Below are 21406 nucleotides of genomic sequence, written 5' to 3'. Positions count from 1 at the left end.
GGCCAACATTGGACCTCCTGGAAGTAACATTTCATGCAAACAGGTGAAACATTTGTTTTTATTGTCACATGTAGAATGTGCATATACATAATGATATAACACAACAAATCACACAGGTTAAAGGTTGCTGACTTTATTTGTAAAATATATCATCCTTTACAAATCAAAATGTTAAAGGACGCCGTACAAAATTGTTCTAACTTTATACATTTTCAAATGAAATATGAAGTTTCAATATCAACACACCCTCAAAGCAATTATGACTAAATGTGCTATTTGAAGCAGTCCATCCCTGAAAATTCAATTTCCACAGGTCTTTCATACTTAGTGCTAGGAATAAAATTAAAATCTGCATAGTCCTAAACAGTTCAAGTGTCAGAGATAATTGTGTGTGGGAGTCATTTTTATAAATACATTGCATCAGGACTCAGGAGCTGCTGTTACTGCTACTGAAACTCCCACTGGTTTCACCCAGGTCCTCCTCTTCCACCTCCTCCAGTTCGTCCATGACCTCCAGGCTCTCACAGATCAGGCCGATCTGCCTCTTCATGTCGGCCATGGTGCTCTGCATCCTCCTCATCTTCCTTTGGAGGGCTGCTGCGATGGCCCGGTGGTTCCTCTGCCTGGCCTCGTACTCATGCCTCAGCTGCCTGTAGCAGTTGTGCTTGGCCTGGGTGCGGTGGGACAGCACGGTGCCACAGCCCATGTGGCAGGGTTGGCTCCAGTGCTCACAGTGCCTGGCGTGGGCATCCAGGTCCCTGCGGAGGAGCTGGGCACGGCAGCCCTGGTAGGGGCAGGGAATGAGCTCGAACAGGCAGCTCATGCTGTGGCAGTACTGCTCTGACAGGGCTAAGGTATGCGGGCAGCCACGGACCTTGTTTTTACACTGGGGGAAAAGATGGGGGAGAGAAGGGCAGAGGTCAAAGGGTAAGGAGTACAGTGCATTCGGAAAGTATTCAGACCCCTTGGCATTTTCCACATTTTGTTACATTACAGCCTTATTCTAAATTGATTAAATTGTTTCCCCCCCCCCTCATCAAGCTACACACAATACCCCATAATGACAAAGCAAAAACTGTTTTTTCAAAATTTTTGCACATTTATAATAAAAATAAATAAATATCACATCTACATAAGTATTCAGACCCTTTACTTAGTTGAAGCACCTTTGGTAGCGATTACAGCATCAAGTCTTCTTGGGTAGGACACTACAAGCTTGGCACACCTGTATTTGGGGAGTTTCTCCCATTCTTCTCTGCAGATCCTTTCAAGCTCTGTCAGGTTGGATGGGGAGCATCGCTGCACAGCTATTTTCCAGTCTCTCCAGAGATCTTTGATCGTTTTCAAGTCCGGGCTCTAGCTGGGCCACTCAAGGACATTCAGAGACTTGTCCCAAAGCCACTTCTACGTTTTCTTGGCTGTGTGCCTAGGGTCGTTATCCTGTTGGAAGGTGAACCTGCTCCCCACTCTGAGGTCCTGAGCGCTCTGGAAGAGGTTGTCATCAGGTATCTCTGCACTTTGCTCCGTTCATCTTTCCTGACTAGTCTCCTAGTCCCTGCCGCTGAAAAACATACCCACAGCATGATGCTGCCACCACCATGCTTCACCATAGGGATGGTGCCAGGTTACCTCCAGATGTGAAGCTTGGCATTCAGGCCAAAGAGTTCCATCTTCGTTTAATCAGACCATGGTATCTTGTTTCTCATTACCTTTAGGTGCCTTTGAGCAAACTCCAAGCGGGCTATCATGTGCCCTTTTCTGAGGAGTGGCTTCTGTCTGGCCACTACCATAAAGGTATGATTGGTGGAGTGCTGCAGAGATGGTTGTCCTTCTGTAAGGTTCTTCCATCTCCACAGAGGAACTCTAGAGCTCTGTCAGAGTGACCATCGGGTTCTTGGTCACCTCCCTGAACAAGGCCCTTCTCCCCTGATTACTCAGTTTGACTGGGCGGGCAGCTCTAGGAAGAGTCTAGGGGGTTCCAAACTTCTTCCATTTAAGAATGATCTAGGCCACTGTGTTCTTGGGGACCTTCAATGCTGCAGAATTTTTTTGGTACCCTTCCCCAGATCTGTGCCTCGACACAATCCTGTCTTGGAGCTCTACGGACAATTCCTTCAACCTCATGGCTTGGTTTTTGCTCTGACATGCACTGTCAACTGTGGGAACTTATATAGACAGGTGTGTGCCTTTCCAAATCATGTCCAATCAATTGAATTTACCACAGGTGGAATCCAATCACATTGTAGAAACATCTCAAGGATGATCAATGGAAACAGGATGCTCCTGATCTCAATTTGGTCAAAGAGTAATCTGGTGACTTTTCAGTAACTTTTTATTTAACAAAGCGATTGTTACATATTTAATGCCAGCTTTTAACAAGAGTATCTGATGATCCATTAATACTTACTTACCAAGTTAGCATGTGCTAATCTTGTGTGCCAGTCTGTCGGAGTATATGCAATATTCAGAGGCACACGCATCTGGCTCTATGAGATTAAGCATGAACACACCCATGGGGCAAGTAAGCAGAAGTTTGCTGCAAGAGATTAGGTTGCTCCAAGTGTGTGTTTTTTCTCTATCAAAACATTTACTTACCTTGATCTTTAGGCGACCGATCACCTTGCTTAGCTTGAACATCACAAATATCAAGCTCTGGTTGACAGGCTTTCTGCAGCAGGGGCAGGTCTGCTGTCTGCACCTCAAGAACAATAATGAATCATCTTCACTCACAAATTGTCATCATCGGTTTAAATTTAGGCTACAGTAGTAACAAATATACTAATAACTATTACTATAGGCCTATACTACGACAATGTGAATTTTAGACATTTTGGGACAGTGGGACTATGAAGCTATTTCAATGGAGAAACTGTCTGGGAAACTGTCTCTTCATCCAACCATGATCTGTGGACGCAATAATGTTTTCTTGTGATGAGGCACAGGCAGTACCTCTTCAGCCATTGTAAAATGCATTTCTTGCAGAAGATGTGGTGGCATGCAGCTCTTACTGGGCACCTGAGGACCCCCTGGCAAATGGTGCAGATCAGGTCATAGTCTGGGGTCTCTACGAACAGCTCCACATCATGACCTCCACTCTGCGAAGACATGTCCGGGTCGGCCTGAACACAACAGTTACAGAAAAGTGTCTTTACTTTATTTATACTTTATATTGATAGGTTCTTCTTCTCTCTTTTTGTAACGCAAAATGCATTTCACAGATTATTTTATCCAGAGCACAAAAGTGCACTGAGACTAGAGCAGAATACAGAAGTATGTATGTTACAATCTGAGAAAGTATATAATTCTGGTTTGTAATAATGAATATTTAGCCTAAAGAAAGGGCCACCACCAGCCCATAATAATGTCAACAATTCAGTGTCACCCATGAGCAGTGACAATAGACTTCTTCTGGAACGTCATAATATGAGACAGACCATGTGACTAAAAAAAACCCAGTTCTGTTTATTCTCATAACTAGGAATGACATGAAATAATTAAGAACGTTTTAAATGTTCAGCATGTCATGACTGATTAAAAAAAAATGTGTGTTTTTAACCCCCACCCCTTGCAATCTTTTCTGTAGTGGCTTTCAGAGCACAAGTATATTTTGGTAGTGGCTTTCAGAGCACAAGTATATTTTGGTAGTGGCTTTCAGAGCACAAGTATATTTTGGTAGTGGCTTTCAGAGCACAAGTATATTTTGGTAGTGGCTCTGTTTTTAAACATAAGGAAAAGGGAATGTCTGCCCCGCAAACATCACAGTTTGACAAATGCCGTTCAATCTTTGTAAAGAGTTATAAATCAAAACGAATAGTAAAACAACATAGCCATGAAATAATACAAACATTTTATATTATAACAGAAATATTTGATAAATAATTTACACCTATTGTCAATAACATACTAAACCTTTGATTGCTCAAGTTACAAATATAGTTATTAAGTTATTTACTCACCATAATAATCACCTCTGTTCAGCAAGTATCCATTCCTGTTGTCTATTAACGTATCATACACACTCATGGAGGCAACTCAGAGAACACACACACAGATGAACATTCCTGTCGTAACAAAAAGGAGTGACCATGCGCACTGACATATTCAAAAACCTCTAAATTATATAAAGCACGGAACTGGGCTAAATTGTAATAGACCGTGTCGTTTCCCTCCTGTTCTAGCACCAGTCGTCAGTCCCCTAGCTGTGAATAATAACTTTTTGTCGTTTTCAATAGGTGTTTACTCTCTATTATCATCTCTTCTCGATTGTATTGTCAACGGTTACAGGTGTGGGACATTTGGCAGTTTGTTCATCATTTTATTTGTATTACATCAATGAAATGCACCCTATGTATACATTTATATTCAGTATAATTTTATCTTTCTGTGTATGGTGCAGAAAACACATTAAATATAAAATGGTTTAACATGTATCGAGTTTTTTCCTCGGTGAACTTCTTACTGCAAAGAAGCCCAAAACGTTCGGCTGTGCATTCTAGCCAATCACCCTGTCGTGCGTTTTTTTTCCACGCTCGCTGTCATATGACGTACAATGTGAGAGACCGAAAACCACCTCTTGAACAACACATGTGGGGATTTTGTTGATCGAAGCTAATGAATTCTAACAACAAGTGATCTAAATCAGTTCAGCTGTCCTTAAACTGCAAATTGTGGGGGTTTACTCACGTCTTCCAAAGCAAGATGGCAAAAAGCAATCTCCAGTTCAAGACCAAGTAAGTCGAACGCACTTCACGTGGATAGCCAGCTAGCTAGATAGCTCAGATTTGCCCGGCGTTAGCTATCTTCTTGCTAAATTGCCGTTGTTTTTTTTCTTCTTCATGTAGCTATGCTGTTTCCAGCACTATCGAACCATTCTACAAGGGAGGAAAAGTACAGGTAAGTTATGTATCACTGATAGTTACCTCCATCTGTAAAACAGTTAGCTAGCCAACTAACGTTACTGTAGCTATAATTAACTAGCTATACCGTTGACAGATATGTTATGGTATTTCAATATGTTTTCCTACGTTACAGATCAGTAAAGATGAGAAATTCATATTTTGTACGTGTGGCACACGTGTCAACGTCTTGCAAATCGTTACAGGGAAGATTGTTCACAGTATTGAACAGGTGAGACTGTCTCTCTCTCTCTCTCTCTCAACACTTGTGTGCAGCTAGTTCAGACATTCATTTAATGTCTGTACAGGTTTTCATTTCCATCACTGTTGTAATTGCAGGATGATCAGGAGGACATTACATCATTCGCCCTCAGCCTTGATGATGAGGTAAAACATTTGACATAATATGATGGGCTGTTCCAGACCTACGGCTGCATTTACACAGGCAGCCCAGTTCTGATCTTTTGCCCAATTGGTCTAAAAAGATCTGATCAGATTGGTCAAGAAACCAATTTACTCTTAAAAAATATCAGAATTGTGCTGCCCGTGAAAACACAGCCTTAGTGTCACACTCGGTACTTAGTTTGACTACCTTAAGGCATCAGCGTGCTTCAGTTCGGCTGTCGCCTTTTTCATGAAAACAAGTCGTCACTCCTTGAATGACTAGACTTTCTTGAAGAATCCCTACTCTTGACTGATCATCGACGAAGGGCTGAAGACTTCACCTCTGAACTTCAGCTTGCCTCCAGAAAAAATGTTGTGTGCCCGAACAGCCCCAAAAAAAGACTACTGAAGTGCAAAATGAACAAAAACGTCACAAAAATGTTGTCATAATATATGCACAAACTCTACCAAACTGTTTCAGCTGGGAAGCATGGGGACATCTTTATTCCCCTTTCCTCCCCCCTCACCCTTTCTCTCCATCCATTCCTCCTTCCCTCCCCAGATCCTGGTAACAGCCAGCAAGGCTCTGCTGCTGAAGCAATGGGACTGGAAGCAAGCCCAGTGCACACGCTCCTGGAGGGCCATCCACAATGTGCCCATTGCCAGCATGACCTTTGACCCCACCGCCACGCTCCTGGCCACAGGTGAGCGGATCGACCTCATAGGATAACTTCCCACACCCATCATACCCTAGCCTGGTCCCAGATCTGTCCCACACCCATCAAACCCTAGCCTGGTCTATGCAGATGATGTATATCGTTATAATTTCAGAATAATCGTGCTGAAAGAAACCACTGATGCCAGTTGGCAAGAAAGCACTTACAGATCTGGTGCCAGGCTATATCTAGTAACAGTGTTCATTTTGGCAATCTTTTAGAGTATTTTAGTCTTAGTCATTTTGACTAAAATATAATTGTCTTAGTTACATTTTACCATTTGAATAATGTTGTAGTCTAATTATTGTCAAAAGAACTAAAACAGTGGGCCATTTTAGTCCACTAAATGCCCTTTCATTTTGTCACATCACATTTGTATTGCCTCAAACCTACAGTAAACATAAATCACTGACTTCCATGTGAACAAACACAGCCTTGTCCTACCAACATTTTTCTGTATGACGTCATTCTCTTCCCAACAGCAGAAAAATGACAAACATAAGTAGACAGTGCCTTCGGAAAGTATTCAGAAAAATACTTTTTACGATACAGCCTTATCCTAAAATTGATTAAATCGTTTTTATTCCTCAATCTACACACAAAACCACATAATGACAAAGCAAAAACAGGTTTAGAAATTTTTGCAAATGTATTAAAAATACAAAACTGAACCATTCCATATTCATAAGTATTCAGACCCTTTACTCAGTATTTTGTTATAGCACTTTTGGCAGCGATTACAGCGTCTGGTCTTCTTGGGTATGACGCTACAAGCGTGGCACACCTGTATTTGGGGAGTTTCTCCCATTGTTCTCTGCAGATCCTCTCAAGCTCGGTCAGGTTGGGGTGGGGAGTGTTGCTGCACAGCTATTTTCAGGTCTCTTCAGAGATGTTAGATCGGTTTCAAGTCTGGGCTCTGGTTGGGCCACTCAAGGACATTCAGACATTGTGTTGTCTTGGCTGTGCACTAAGGGTCGTTGTCCTGTTGGAAGGTGAACCTTTGCCCCAGTCTGAGGTCCTGAGCACACTGGAGCAGGTTTTCATCAAGGATCTCTCTGTACTTTGCTCCGTTCATCTTGCCCTCGATCCTGACTAGTCTTCCAGTCCCTGCCACTGAAAAACATCCCCACAGCATGATGCTGCCACCACCATGCTTCACCGTAGGGATGGTGCCAGGTTTCCTCCAGTGTTGACGCTTGGCATTCAGGCCAAAGAGTTGACCCTTGTTTCATCAGACCAGAGAATCTTGTTTCTCATGGTCAGAGTCCTTTAGGTGCCTTTTGGCAAACTCCAAGCAGGCTGTTGTGTGCCTTTTACTGAGGAGTGGCTTCCGTTTGGACATTACAATAATGGCCTGATTGGTGGTGCTGCAGAGATGGTTGTCCTTCTGGAAGGTTCTTTCATCTCCACAGAGGAACTCTGGAGCTCTGTCAGAGTGATCACTGGGTTCTTAGTCACCTCCCTGACCAAGGTCCTTCTCCCCCGATTGCTCAGTTTGGCTGGGCGGCCAGCTCTAGGAAGAGTCTAGGGGGTTCCAAACTTCTTCCATTTAAGAATGATTGAGGCCACTGTGTTATTGAGGACCTTCAATGCTGCAGAAATATTTTGGTACACTTCCCCAGATCTGTGCCTTGACACAAACCTGTCTTGGAGCTCTATGGACAATTCCTTCGACCTCATGGCTTGGTTTTTGCTCTGACATGCACTGTCAACAGTAGGACCTTATGTTGACAGGTGTGTGCCTTTCCAAATCATGTCCAATCAATTTAATTTACCACAGGTGGACTCCAAGTTGTAGAAACATCTCAAGGATGATCAATGGAAACAGGATGCACCTACGTGCAATTTCGAGTCTCATTGCAAATGGTCTGAGTACTTATGTAAATATTAGCAAGCAGTTCTAAACCCTTTTCGCTTTGTCATTATAGGGTAATGTGTGTAGATTGTTGAGATGTTTTATTTAGTCATTTTTAGAATAAGACTATAACATGTGGAAAAGGTCACTTGCCGAATGTGCTGTATAACAATTATTTGGCCATGTAAATTCCTAATTTAGCCTACATAGCTATTGTTTTGTATGTCATGTGCAATCAGACACATAAGCGCAGAGAGCCAAAGAGTAGCAACATCTAGCTAAAATTGATTGAGAGCTTTTCAGTGATAAGCACAATCTTTCTAAAGCTCTTGTCCAGTTATCTTAGTAGTCCGATCTTAGTCACAGAGAGAATTTAGTCTTGTCTCGTTTTAGTCAACTGAGATGATAAATCATTTTCGTTGAGTTATATTTTTTTCTGGATCTATTTAGTCAGTTAGTCTCGCCAATTGCCACTGAAAAATAGGTGTTTGAGGAATATTTTAGTCACTATTTTTGTTGACGAAATTAACACTGCCTAGTACCTACCTGTTATACCCAAAACAACATTGAGTGCAATCAATCAAATGCTCCCACTTTAAATGGGTACTCTGAGATTTCACCTTGTACTTCCTGTCTGTAATATGAGTCTGTCATCTTGTTGGTGTGTAGGAGGCTGTGATGGCACCATAAAGCTGTGGGATGTGGTGAAGCAGTACTGTACGCACAACCTGAAGGGCTCCTCTGGGGTCGTACAGTAAGTTACCTCTTTACTCTGAACTGCTGATCTAGGATCAGTTTAGCCTTTCAGATCATGAATAAGATCACATCAATAGGGGTGGGACCTGATCCTAGATCAGCACTCCTACTCTGAGACGCTTTATGAATTTGCGGGTCAATTTATCACATGGTTTATAAATTAGATCTATTCCTCAGAAACTGGACAAACCCTTGTAGATGTAGGTGCCTTCGATAAGTTGATACATTGACAACAAGACATGACTTAAATCTAGTTGCTAGTTTGACGTGTGGAAATTAATATTTGATATTATGATTCAGCATGTTTGAGGGGATCAGTTTAATCAAGGCAAGCCACATAATTGTTATTCTTAATTATATAATGAGTAGTTATTATGGATGCAATGTGGTTTGTAGATCAGTGATTAAGCGCAGTCTGACGGCAATGGTCTCAAACACTCACGTTGTCCTCCTCCTGCCCTGCAGCCTGGTGGAGTTCCACCCAGACATAAGTCTACTGCAGCTCTTCTCCTCTGCGTCAGACTGTGGCATCAGGATGTGGGACCTGCGCTCCAGCCAGTGTCTGTGCGTGCTGCAGAGCCACTACAGCCCTGTCACCTCTCTTGCCTTCACTCCTGATGGAGCCTCCATGGTCAGGTACTGTAACAATCAGTCAATCTCTTTTTACATCAACAGTTGTTAGAAAGAGCTTTACAGTAGAGCAGACCTAGATCTAAACCTGCTATTACTGTAGGACAGCTGAGCTGACAGCTCCTACCACTCTCTGGCTAGGTTTCCATTCACCTTTTTGTTGTTGACATTTAGAAAGTTTACATAGAAAATAGATGCGATGATTGCCTGCTAGGGTGCGTTTCCATTTAACTATCTTGTGTCGATTTAAAAACAACTGGACGTAATGACGTCAAACCAAAAAAGTACCTTCGGAATTATTCGTCAATCTTCTTTTATTTAAAAAACACCGTTTCCATAATTTGTTGCAATAAAGAACAATCTATCCCAGTCAAACTGATATTTGTTTTGGTTCATCTTCAGAGAATGTCTCATATCTGCCCTTTCCATTATACATGTCGCAATAATATATATGTTTTGCCACATTGCTATTGTTGAATAAACCTGAGTCAATGGAAACCTGCCTTCTGACACCTATCATACCCTGGTCTCAGATCTGTTTGTGTTTTCATTTCTGAAAAATCGTGCTGAAAGAAACCACTGATGCCATTTGGCAAAACGTCACTTGCAGATCTGGTACCAGGCTATACCTAGTACCTACCTATCATAGCCAAAACAACATTGTGAGCTATTGGTGTAGTGTTGTCCAAGATATTCAATTCATGCATCAATTTAGTGTTTGGACCTACTCTAGACCAGAGGTTCCAAACCTTTTCCATTCCGGGGACCATCAAACCACCATCTAAGCTCTTGAGGACCACCATTCGTGGAGTCGCAGATTTTATTTTTGAACATTTATTTTGCGTCTCACCTGCAGTACCCCCGCAGACCACAGGTTAAAAACCATAGCTTTAGACCTCATCACAGCTGATCAGTTCATTGCGAGCTAGCTGAATGTTGGATGGTTGTTTGATTGCAGCTCTGGCAGGGATAAGATCTGCACAGTGTGGGATCTGAAGAGCAGGACTGCCAGGAGGACAGTGCCCGTCTATGAGGTAAACTCTCATACTCTACTTTCTTCCAGAGTTGTTTTAGAATGGCTTTTGCAACTAAAAGTTGATTGGTGTATCATCAGCCTAATTGCATGAAATGCGTTGCTTCCCTCGCCAGGCTGTGGAGAGTGTTGTGCTGCTCCCTGAGGACGAAGATTTCTCTGAGATCGGGGTGAAAACTAAAGAGATCCACTTCATCACAGCAGGCAGCAAAGGTATTTGCTTACAGGCCCACTCCTGTGTGAAGTTGCCCCTAGGTACAGATCTAGGATCAGCTTCGCTAACCTTAACCATTAGTGGGGGGAAATGCAAAGCTGACTCAGATCAGTGTCTTCTCTTACTCCACCAATCCCCAGGCTAGATGGTGGATGCATGTGGAGGAGTCGGCCCACTGCCCACCAATATAGCTAGATAATACTGAATAAGACTAGTGTATAGTTTTAGCAGCCAATCAGAGATGATCATCATTTTATAGTTAGCCAAAACAACACAGGGAGCAAGCCCAATCAAAGACCCTCACTAAAGGGATTCTCTCTCTCCAGGTGTGCTGAGGGTGTGGGATGCCAGCTCGGCCCGCTGTGTGTTCGCCCAGACGCTCCCCTCCGCTCCCTCCGCGGGGGGCTCCGAAGAGGGGGGAGAGGAGTATGGAGACCCCCGGAGCCTCACCTACTGCCTCCCCCTGCCCTCCTCCCTAAGGCTGGCCACAGTCACAGCAGAACATAACATACTGCTCTACCAGCTGCCCTCCTTCACCACACAGCAACAGGTGGGTCACTGATAACAAGGTCTCTGCCAGCTGCCCTCCTTCACCACACAGCAACAGGAGGAGTGGGGGGGGGGGGAAGGGACGTTAGGATTGTTCTTATTATTCAGATGGTTTCACCGTTTATTACCAATCGTTTATTTTGATCAAGAGCCTTGATTTTGTGTTGCTGGTGTTATTCTCTAATGTTCTCTCTCCACCTCCAGTTTGTTGGCTTCAACGATGAGGTCCTGGATGTGAAGTTTCTGGGCAAGGGTGACACTCACATTGTCGTGGCGACCAACAGCTCCCAGCTCAAGGTGTTTGACCTGGCCACCAGCAGCTGTAAGATCCTCTACGGACACACAGGTGAGTCCTCTGACCAACAGAGGGCAGCACCTCTCTGCTTGTCTGTATGGGGTGGTCACCAGGTAGGAAGATGGAATGGAAACCTAATTCACATTTTTAAAAGGTTAGAAACTGAGAATAAACGTTCTCAGTGTCTGGTTCTGTTCTTTTGAATCTGGCAGCTCCCTTTAGCCCAGTTGTAACATTAATGCCAACAACATATAGTTAATATTTCACCCAAATGATCTAGTACATCACTGAATAGAAGTTCTGAAGATTGACCAGCAGGAGGCAGAGTTGCTGTGTGAAACACTGATCCACAAACGGCACCTTGCAATGCAGCTGTAGAATATCTCCAGCCTGAAGTGGGTCTGTAGAATATCTCCACCCTGCAGCGGGTCTGTAGAATATCTCCACCCTGAAGTGGGTCTGTAGAATATCTCCACCCTGAAGTGGGTCTGTAGAATATCTCCACCCTGAAGTGGGTCTGTAGAATATCTACACCCTGCAGCGGGTCTGTAGAATATCTCCACCCTGAAGTGGGTCTGTAGAATATCTCCACCCTGTAGTGGGTCTGTAGAATATCTACACCCTGAAGTGGGTCTGTAGAATATCTCCACCCTGCAGTGGGTCTGTAGAATATCTCCACCCTGCAGCCGGTCTGTAGAATATCTGCACCCTGCAGTGGGTCTGTAGAATATCTCCACCCTGCAGTGGGTCTGTAGAATATCTACACCCTGAAGTGGGTCTGTAGAATATCTCCACCCTGCAGTGGGTCTGTAGAATATCTCCACCCTGCAGTGGGTCTGTAGAATATCTCCACCCTGAAGTGGGTCTGTAGAATATCTCCACCCTGCAGTGGGTCTGTAGAATATCTCCACCCTGAAGTGGGTCTGTAGAATATCTACACCCTGCAGTGGGTCTGTAGAATATCTACACCCTGCAGTGGGTCTGTAGAATATCTCCACCCTGAAGTGGGTCTGTAGAATATCTACACCCTGCAGCCGGTCTGTAGAATATCTACACCCTGCAGCGGGTCTGTAGAATATCTCCACCCTGAAGTGGGTCTGTAGAATATCTCCACCCTGAAGTGGGTCTGTAGAATATCTACACCCTGCAGCCGGTCTGTAGAATATCTACACCCTGCAGCGGGTCTGTAGAATATCTCCACCCTGCAGTGGGTCTGTAGAATATCTCCACCCTGCAGCGGGTCTGTAGAATATCTCCACCCTGCAGTGGGTCTGTAGAATATCTCCACCCTGCAGTGGGTCTGTAGAATATCTCCACCCTGAAGAGGGTCTGTAGAATATCTCCACCCTGCAGTGGGTCTGTAGAATATCTCCACCCTGAAGAGGGTCTGTAGAATATCTCCACCCTGCAGCCGGTCTGTAGAATATCTCCACCCTGCAGCCGGTCTGTAGAATATCTCCACCCTGAAGTGGGTCTGTAGAATATCTCCACCCTGCAGCCGGTCTGTAGAATATCTCCACCCTGCAGTGGGTCTGTAGAATATCTCCACCCTGCAGCCGGTCTGTAGAATATCTCCACCCTGCAGTGGGTCTGTAGAATATCTCCACCCTGCAGTGGGTCTGTAGAATATCTCCACCCTTAAGTGGGTCTGTAGAATATCTACACCCTGCAGTGGGTCTGTAGAATATCTCCACCCTGAAGTGGGTCTGTAGAATATCTCCACCCTGCAGTGGGTCTGTAGAATATCTCCACCCTGAAGTGGGTCTGTAGAATATCTCCACCCTGAAGTGGGTCTGTAGAATATCTCCACCATGCAGCGGGTCTGTAGAATATCTCCACCCTGAAGTGGGTCTGTAGAATATCTCCACCCTGCAGTGGGTCTGTAGAATATCTCCACCCTGCAGTGGGTCTGTAGAATATCTCCACCCTGCAGTGGGTCTGTAGAATATCTCCACCCTGCAGTGGGTCTGTAGAATATCTCCACCCTGCAGTGGGTCTGTAGAATATCTCCACCCTGAAGTGGGTCTGTAGAATATCTCCACCCTGCAGTGGGTCTGTAGAATATCTCCACCCTGCAGTGGGTCTGTAGAATATCTCCACCCTGCAGTGGGTCTGTAGAATATCTCCACCCTGCAGTGGGTCTGTAGAATATCTCCACCCTGCAGTGGGTCTGTAGAATATCTCCACCCTGCAGTGGGTCTGTAGAATATCTCCACCCTGAAGTGGGTCTGTAGAATATCTCCACCCTGCAGTGGGTCTGTAGAATATCTCCACCCTTAAGTGGGTCTGTAGAATATCTACACCCTGCAGTGGGTCTGTAGAATATCTCCACCCTGAAGTGGGTCTGTAGAATATCTCCACCCTGAAGTGGGTCTGTAGAATATCTCCACCCTGCAGTGGGTCTGTAGAATATCTCCACCCTGAAGTGGGTCTGTAGAATATCTCCACCCTGAAGTGGGTCTGTAGAATATCTCCACCATGCAGCGGGTCTGTAGAATATCTCCACCATGCAGCGGGTCTGTAGAATATCTCCACCCTGCAGCGGGTCTGTAGAATATCTACACCCTGCAGTGGGTCTGTAGAATATCTCCACCCTGCAGTGGGTCTGTAGAATATCTCCACCCTGCAGTGGGTCTGTAGAATATCTCCACCCTGCAGTGGGTCTGTAGAATATCTCCACCCTGCAGTGGGTCTGTAGAATATCTCCACCCTGCAGTGGGTCTGTAGAATATCTCCACCCTGCAGCCGGTCTGTAGAATATCTCCACCCTGCAGAGGGTCTGTAGAATATCTACACCCTGCAGTGGGTCTGTAGAATATCTCCACCCTGCAGTGGGTCTGTAGAATATCTCCACCCTGCAGTGGGTCTGTAGAATATCTACACCCTGCAGTGGGTCTGTAGAATATCTCCACCCTGCAGTGGGTCTGTAGAATATCTCCACCCTGAAGTGGGTCTGTAGAATATCTCCACCCTGAAGAGGGTCTGTAGAATATCTCCACCCTGCAGCCGGTCTGTAGAATATCTACACCCTGAAGTGGGTCTGTAGAATATCTCCACCCTGAAGTAGGTCTGTAGAATATCTCTACCCTGAAGTGGGTCTGTAGAATATCTACACCCTGCAGTGGGTCTGTAGAATATCTCCACCCTGCAGTGGGTCTGTAGAATATCTCCACCCTGCAGAGGGTCTGTAGAATATCTCCACCCTGCAGTGGGTCTGTAGAATATCTCCACCCTGAAGTGGGTCTGTAGAATATCTACACCCTGCAGCCGGTCTGTAGAATATCTACACCCTGCAGCGGGTCTGTAGAATATCTCCACCCTGCAGTGGGTCTGTAGAATATCTACACCCTGAAGTGGGTCTGTAGAATATCTGCAGCCGGTCTGTAGAATATCTACACCCTGCAGTGGGTCTGTAGAATATCTCCACCCTGCAGTGGGTCTGTAGAATATCTCCACCCTGCAGTGGGTCTGTAGAATATCTCCACCCTGCAGTGGGTCTGTAGAATATCTACACCCTGAAGTGGGTCTGTAGAATATCTGCAGCCGGTCTGTAGAATATCTACACCCTGCAGTGGGTCTGTAGAATATATCCACCCTGCAGTGGGTCTGTAGAATATCTACACCCTGCAGTGGGTCTGTAGAATATCTACACCCTGCAGTGGGTCTGTAGAATATCTCCACCCTGCAGTGGGTCTGTAGAATATCTCCACCCTGCAGCCGGTCTGTAGAATATCTACACCCTGCAGTGGGTCTGTAGAATATCTGCAGCCGGTCTGTAGAATATCTCCACCCTGCAGTGGGTCTGTAGAATATCTACACCCTGAAGTGGGTCTGTAGAATATCTGCAGCCGGTCTGTAGAATATCTCCACCCTGCAGTGGGTCTGTAGAATATCTACACCCTGAAGTGGGTCTGTAGAATATCTGCAGCCGGTCTGTAGAATATCTGCAGCCGGTCTGTAGAATATCTGCAGCCGGTCTGTAGAATATCTGCAGCCGGTCTGTAGAATATCTGCAGCCGGTCTGTAGAATATCTGCAGCCGGTCTGTAGAATATCTGCAGCCGGTCTGTAGAATATCTGCAGCCGGTCTGTAGAATATCTGCAGCCGGTCTGTAGAATATCTGCAGCCGGTCTGTAGAATATCTGCAGCCGGTCTGTAGAATATCTGCACCCTGCAGCCGGTCTGTAGAATATCTGCACCCTGCAAGCATGTAACATATACAGTATGTAAACCATGGAAGTCTTTCTAAACCATGGCGATTGGAGGGATTCTAATTCAATTGTAGTTGTGAAGGTATTTACAAGATGCTTAAGAAGCCTGATAAACTGAGCAGTCAGACACAGTTTCTGCCATTCAGGATTAGAGACTGTGATAGCTTGGTAACTGGTCGGTCTGGTTTGACTGACGTTGAGTTGCTCTTTTATCACCTGGCTCGACCTTTCAGAAGGGTTGACCTTTCCTTTCTCCTCCACAGATACCGTCCTGTCACTCGACGTGTTCAAGAAAGGGTCCCTGTTTGTGAGCTGTGCAAAGGTGAGGCTACAGCTTGACGGTTTCCTTGTTTCATCAGGAATGTTCACCATTCCTCATTTACGAATGGAATCCTCTCCTCAACCTTTCGTCAACATGAGTTAACCACAGAGTTGGATGAAATCCACACTTACACAAACACCTTCATGCATACCTACACACACACCCTACTAACCAGTATCATATAATCAATACTATTGAACCCTAGCCTGGTCCCAGATCTGTTTGTGCCGTTTTGCCAACTCCAATGGTCAATAGTTATGCCAAATGTGACAATGACCTCTGCAGATGATGTATGATGTTTTAATTTCTGTATAATAGTGATGGAATCAAACCACTGATGCCAGTTGGCAAAACAGCACAAACACACACATAATACACACACTCCTTCTAACCAGAGTCCCCTCTCTCTCTGTACAGGATAAGTCCCTCTCTCTCGCTTTCTCTCTCTCACATATAATATATTTTGTACTTTCTTTCCCCCCAGGATAAGTCAGTGCGTGTGTGGAGACAGGATCCAGACAGTGGTCAGGTGTGTTGTGTGGCCCAGGGCTGCAGCCATGCTAACGCTGTGGGCTCCATCACCTGCTCCAGGTAAACCACTACACACCAGGGTCTCCTCAGTTCTGACCCTGGTGGCCCACAGTGGATGCACGTTTCTCCTGTATTGGGAATGCCAATATCCAATGTGTTAATCATCCATACACTCTTGCTTGTGCACGTTCTGATCCTTCTTTCTTATCCTACATCGGTCTTTCTCTCTCTCTCTCTCTTTCTTTCAGGATGAAGGAGTCGTTTGTGGTGTCTGGTAGTCAGGACTGCACCATCAAGGTGTGGGATCTCCCAGAGAGCATCCCGGAAACAGACGGAGACATGTTCCAGCTGACCGCCCGGGTCACAGAGAAGGCACACGACAAAGTATGACGCGCGCGCACACACATACATTCAAGCATTATACATACAGTTGAAGTCTGAAGTTTACATACACCTTCGCCTAATACATTTAAACTCAGTTTTTCACAATTCCTGACATTCATACCTAGTAAAAATGTCCTGTCTTAGGTCAGATAGGATCACCACTTTATTTTAAGAATGTGAAATGTCAGAATAATAGTAGTGATTTATTTGAGCTTTTATTTCTTTTATCACATTCCCAGTGGGTCAGAAGTTTACATGCTACCAAATACTAATTGAGTGTATTGCCTTTAAATTGTTTAACTTGGGTCAGATGTTTCGGGTAGCCTTCCACAAGCTTCCTACAATGAGTTGGGTGAATGTTGGCCCATTCCTCCTGACAGAGCTGGTGTAACTGAATCATGTTTGTAGGCCTCCTTGCTTGCACACACTTTTTCAGTTCTGCCCACAAATTGTCTATAGTATTGAGGTCAGGGCTTTGTGATGGCCACTCCAATACTTTGACTTTGTTGTCTTTTAAGCCATTTTGCCACAACTTTGGAAGTATGTTTGGGGTCATTGTCCATTTGGAAGACCCATTTGCAACCAAGCTTTAACTTTCTGACTGATGTCTTGAGATGTTGCTTCAATATATCCACATCATTTCCCTCCCTCATGATGCCATCTATTTTGTGAAGTGCACCAGTCCCTCCTGCAACAAAGCACCCCCACAGCATGATGCTGCCACCCCCGTGCTTCACGGTTGGGATGGTGTTCTTCGGCTTGCAGGCCTCCCCCATTTTCCTCCAAACATAACAATGGTCATTATGGCTAAACAGTTCTATTTTTGTTTCATCAGACCAGAGGACATTTCTCCAAAAAGTATAATCGTTGTCCACATGTGCAGCTGCAAACCGTAGTCTGGCTTTTTTATGGAGGTTAAGGAGCAGTGGCTTCTTCCTTGCTGAGCGGCCTTTCAGGTTATGTCGATATAGGACTAATTTGACTGTGGAGATAGATACTTTTGTACCTGTTTCCTCCAGCATCTTCACAAGGTCCTTTGCCGTTGTTCTGGGATTGATTTGCACTTTTCGCACCAAAGAACATTCATCTCTAGGAGACAGAATGCGTCTCATTCCTGATCAGTATGATGGCTGCGTGGTCCCATGGTGTTTATACTTGCATACTATTGTTTGTACAGATGAACGTGGTACCTTCAGGCTTTTGGAAATTGCTCCCAAGGATGAACCAGACTTGTGGAGCTCTACCATTTTTTTCTGAGGTCTAGGCTGATTTCTTATGATCTTTTCATAATGTCAATCAAAGAGGCACTGAGTTTGAAGATAGGCCTTAAAATACATCCACAGGTACACCTCCAATTGACTCAAATTATGTCAATTAGCCTATCAGAAGCTTCTAAAGCCATGACATAATTTTCTGGAATTGTCTAAGCTGTTTAAAGACACAGTCAACACATCCACAGGTAAACTTCTGACCCACTGGAATTGGGATACAGTGAAATAATCTGTCTAAACAATTGTTGGAAAAATTACTTGTGTCATGCACAAAGTAGATGTCCTAACCGACTTGCCAAAACTATAGTTTGTTGACAATAAATTTGTGGAGTGGTTGAAAAACAAGTTTTAATGACTCCAACCTAAGTATATGTAAACTTCCGACTTCAACTGTACACACATACATACATACATGCATTCAAGCATGTACACAAGGACATATACCTGTACAGACAAATACCAACCCGCACAAACACAAGGACACACAAGCATGTACACACACTAACGCGTGTCTAGAAGCACGTCCACAGGTGCACCATACTGGTCGGTAAACAGACAGATAAGCTGTAGTAATAAGACTGTTTGTCTGGTGACTCAGGTGCTTGATTTGTTCACTGTGATGGGAATATAAGGCTTTCCTCATAAGGAAGTCAAAGTCCCCAGTTGTTGCTCCTTTGTCTGTGTGAACTATTGTTGTCATACAAATGCACTCACAACACAGATGGTTTGAGGTTTCTATGTATAACGTGGGTGCCTGTTCTGTGAAATGTATACTTGAGAAGGAAGTAAGGACTATGTGTTTGGTGGGTCTTGTTCCTCCCTGTCTCTCACCCTCCTATTCCCCATCCTCTCCCCCTGCCCACCCCCTTCCTCTCCAACCCCTCTCTACTTCTTTTAACCCCACTTTCTATTTGTCTTCTGTCACTTTGTAATTTCACCTTTGTTTTCATCTCTGCTCTGTCCCACTGACCCCATAACCTTCCATCTCTCTCTCATTCTGTCTCTCCCCCTCCCGCCCCAGGATGTGAACAGCGTGGCAGTGTCCCCCAACGACAAGCTCTTGGTGTCTGGTTCCCAGGACCGCCTGGCCAAGCTCTGGTCCCTGGGGGCCCCCGGGGCTGACCTGGCCCTCCTGGGGGTGTTCCGGGGCCACCGCCGGGGGGTCTGGTGTGTCCAGTTCTCTCCCATGGACCAGGTGCTGGCATCCTCCTCAGCCGACGGCTCCGTCAAGCTCTGGAGCCTCCAGGACTTCAGCTGCCTCAAGGTGGGTTAGGGGTGGTGAGGGTGGAGGTAGTGGTGTGCGTGTATGATTGCTAGTTTGCGTGTATGATTGCTGGTTTGCGTGTATGATTGCTAGTGTGCGTGTGTGTGTGTGTTTTTGTGACGTGTTTGTAATTATTTTATTTGTAAGAATTGACATGTTTTACGTTGCTCATCAGTTGCTCATTTCCCTCGTACAGTAGGTATGAGATAATTATCCCCATTTTAGTTCCTCCATTACCTTGGCACTCCCGAACACTCGTCAAACCATTTAAAACCAAATGAAATATGTATTGAATGTTAGTTGTGAGTGATCGTGACAATTGTTAGTCGATGACGTTATCACCACATAGTAGTTTTATGCACTAATATAATGGCTCATGGAGGGAGGTTGTGTTCAACTTGTGGCTCCCTCCCACGATATCCTTTCTGCCCTTTGTGGGTGACACATTCTTTGAACAGTCATGGTCTCCTGTATGGAACTGTTCTGGAACACAGGAACAACAGAACCTGATGAAATGACGTGCCTTGGTTTGTTATGTACAGTATCCTCAAATGTTATCTAAAACAACCGTTAGTCTTTTTAATTAACCTCTCACCGGAAATCCAATATAGCCTTTTGCTCTGTCACAAATTAATGGCCTCAAAGTTCGCAGGTTGACGTTTATTGTCATCAGTCTTGTCCTGGAGGCAGAACAGAGTGATTTCCGCTAGATGGGCCAGCGGTAAAAGTAAAAATTGGCTATATTGTAAAAAGGTTAGGTTTAAAATCTGATTCGTCTGTGGCGGTGCCAGCTAGTGACTACCCCGCAGAGCTGCCCAGTACATGAGTCATCACAATAAATGCCAACCTCCTCAAAGTGCACGTGTGGCGTGGGCCCGTATTCATGGTGCTGATCTGGGATCAGGTTTGCCTTTTAGATCGTAATGAATAAGATATGGACAGTGAGGATCTTAGATCAGCACTCCTACTCACTGACACATTTTGAATACGTGCCCTGGTGGAAACAATTGAAGTTAAATCTGGGCATTCTCTGACGGTGAAACTGGAGTGACATGTTGTGTCTTGTAGACGTTTGAAGGCCACGATGCCTCTGTGCTGAAGCTCATCTTTGTGAGCAGAGGGACTCAGCTACTCACAAGGTACATCACACACTATTTTGTGTTTTTTATCCTTCCATAATTCTCATGGTAGCATGCCAATATCACATCCCAAGTGTTGGTTATACTGTTTTTTCCCTTAAACCACATCTCTCTCTCTCCCACCCTCTCTCTCTCTTCCCTCCTCTCTGTCTCTCTCTCTCTTCCCTCCTCTCTGTCTCTCTCTCTCTCTTCCCTCCTCTCTGTCTCTCTCTCTCTCTTCCCTCCTCTCTGTCTCTCTCTCTCTCTTCCCTCCTCTCTCTCTCTCTCTCTCTTCCCTCGTCTCTGTCTCTCTCTCTCTCTCTTCCCTCCTCTCTGTCTCTCTCTCTCTTCCCTCCTCTCTGTCTCTCTCTCTCTCTTCCCTCCTCTCTGTCTCTCTCTCTCTCTCTTCCCTCCTCTCTGTCTCTCTCTCTCTCTCTCTCTTCCCTCCTCTCTGTCTGTCTCTCTCTCTCTCTCTTCCCTCCTCTCTGTCTCTCTCTCTCTCTCTTCCCTCCTCTCTGTCTCTCTCTCTCTCTTCCCTCCTCTCTGTCTCTCTCTCTCTCTTCCCTCCTCTCTGTCTCTCTCTCTCTCTTCCCTCCTCTCTGTCTCTCTCTCTCTCTTCCCTCCTCTCTGTCTCTCTCTCTCTCTTCCCTCCTCTCTGTCTCTCTCTGTCTCTTCCCTCCTCTCTGTCTCTCTCTCTCTCTTCCCTCCTCTCTGTCTCTCTCTCTCTCTTCCCTCCTCTCTGTCTCTCTCTCTCTCTTCCCTCCTCTCTGTCTCTCTCTCTCTCTTCCCTCCTCTGTCTCTCTCTCTCTCTTCCCTCCTCTCTGTCTCTCTCTCTCTCTTCCCTCCTCTCTGTCTCTCTCTCTCTCTTCCCTCCTCTCTGTCTCTCTCTCTCTCTCTCTTCCCTCCTCTCTGTCTCTCTCTCTCTCTCTTCCCTCCTCTCTGTCTCTCTGTCTCTCTCTCTCTTCCCTCCTCTCTCTC

The 21406-nt window shown here is 45.1% G+C and overlaps 2 protein-coding genes across 10 annotated transcripts in view; one reads left to right on the top strand and one right to left on the bottom strand.

Annotated features, from left to right (window-relative positions):
* Positions 1-117: 117 nt before the first annotated feature.
* On the bottom strand, positions 118-4462 carry LOC110486880 (RING finger protein 151). Of its 9 annotated transcripts, none has more exons than XM_090194063.1 (5): positions 3957-4221; positions 2950-3119; positions 2596-2698; positions 2412-2486; positions 118-886 (listed from the first exon to the last, which is right to left on the bottom strand). In XM_090194063.1, exons 1-5 carry the CDS (start codon positions 3957-3959, stop codon positions 428-430), a joined length of 810 nt encoding a protein of 269 aa, XP_090050189.1. In that variant the 5' UTR covers positions 3960-4221; the 3' UTR covers positions 118-427. The 9 variants fall into 9 exon arrangements, with proteins under 9 accessions (XP_090050189.1, XP_090050190.1, XP_090050192.1 ...); XM_090194064.1 differs by having other exon boundaries at positions 2596-2692; XM_090194066.1 differs by having other exon boundaries at positions 2596-2692; positions 3009-3119; positions 3957-4113.
* Positions 4322-21406, top strand: part of LOC110486873 (transducin beta-like protein 3) — a 31573-nt gene continuing 14488 nt past the window's right edge. Inside the window, exons 1-16 of the mRNA XM_090194054.1 lie at positions 4322-4730; positions 4842-4893; positions 5032-5127; positions 5235-5282; positions 5842-5983; positions 8520-8604; positions 9072-9242; positions 10195-10270; positions 10386-10482; positions 10810-11033; positions 11237-11378; positions 15802-15860; positions 16345-16451; positions 16640-16775; positions 19068-19310; positions 20379-20449. Coding sequence (XP_090050180.1) covers positions 4699-4730; positions 4842-4893; positions 5032-5127; positions 5235-5282; positions 5842-5983; positions 8520-8604; positions 9072-9242; positions 10195-10270; positions 10386-10482; positions 10810-11033; positions 11237-11378; positions 15802-15860; positions 16345-16451; positions 16640-16775; positions 19068-19310; positions 20379-20449 — 1781 coding nt within the window. The 5' untranslated portion in view covers positions 4322-4698. The remainder of the gene's footprint in view (positions 4731-4841; positions 4894-5031; positions 5128-5234; positions 5283-5841; positions 5984-8519; positions 8605-9071; positions 9243-10194; positions 10271-10385; positions 10483-10809; positions 11034-11236; positions 11379-15801; positions 15861-16344; positions 16452-16639; positions 16776-19067; positions 19311-20378; positions 20450-21406) is intronic.

Source organism: Oncorhynchus mykiss, chromosome 12 (genome assembly GCF_057628025.1).
Source record: "Oncorhynchus mykiss isolate SJ-2025 chromosome 12, ASM5762802v1, whole genome shotgun sequence".
Taxonomy (NCBI): Eukaryota; Metazoa; Chordata; class Actinopteri; order Salmoniformes; family Salmonidae; genus Oncorhynchus; species Oncorhynchus mykiss.
This window is presented reverse-complemented; position numbering and strand designations above follow the sequence as displayed.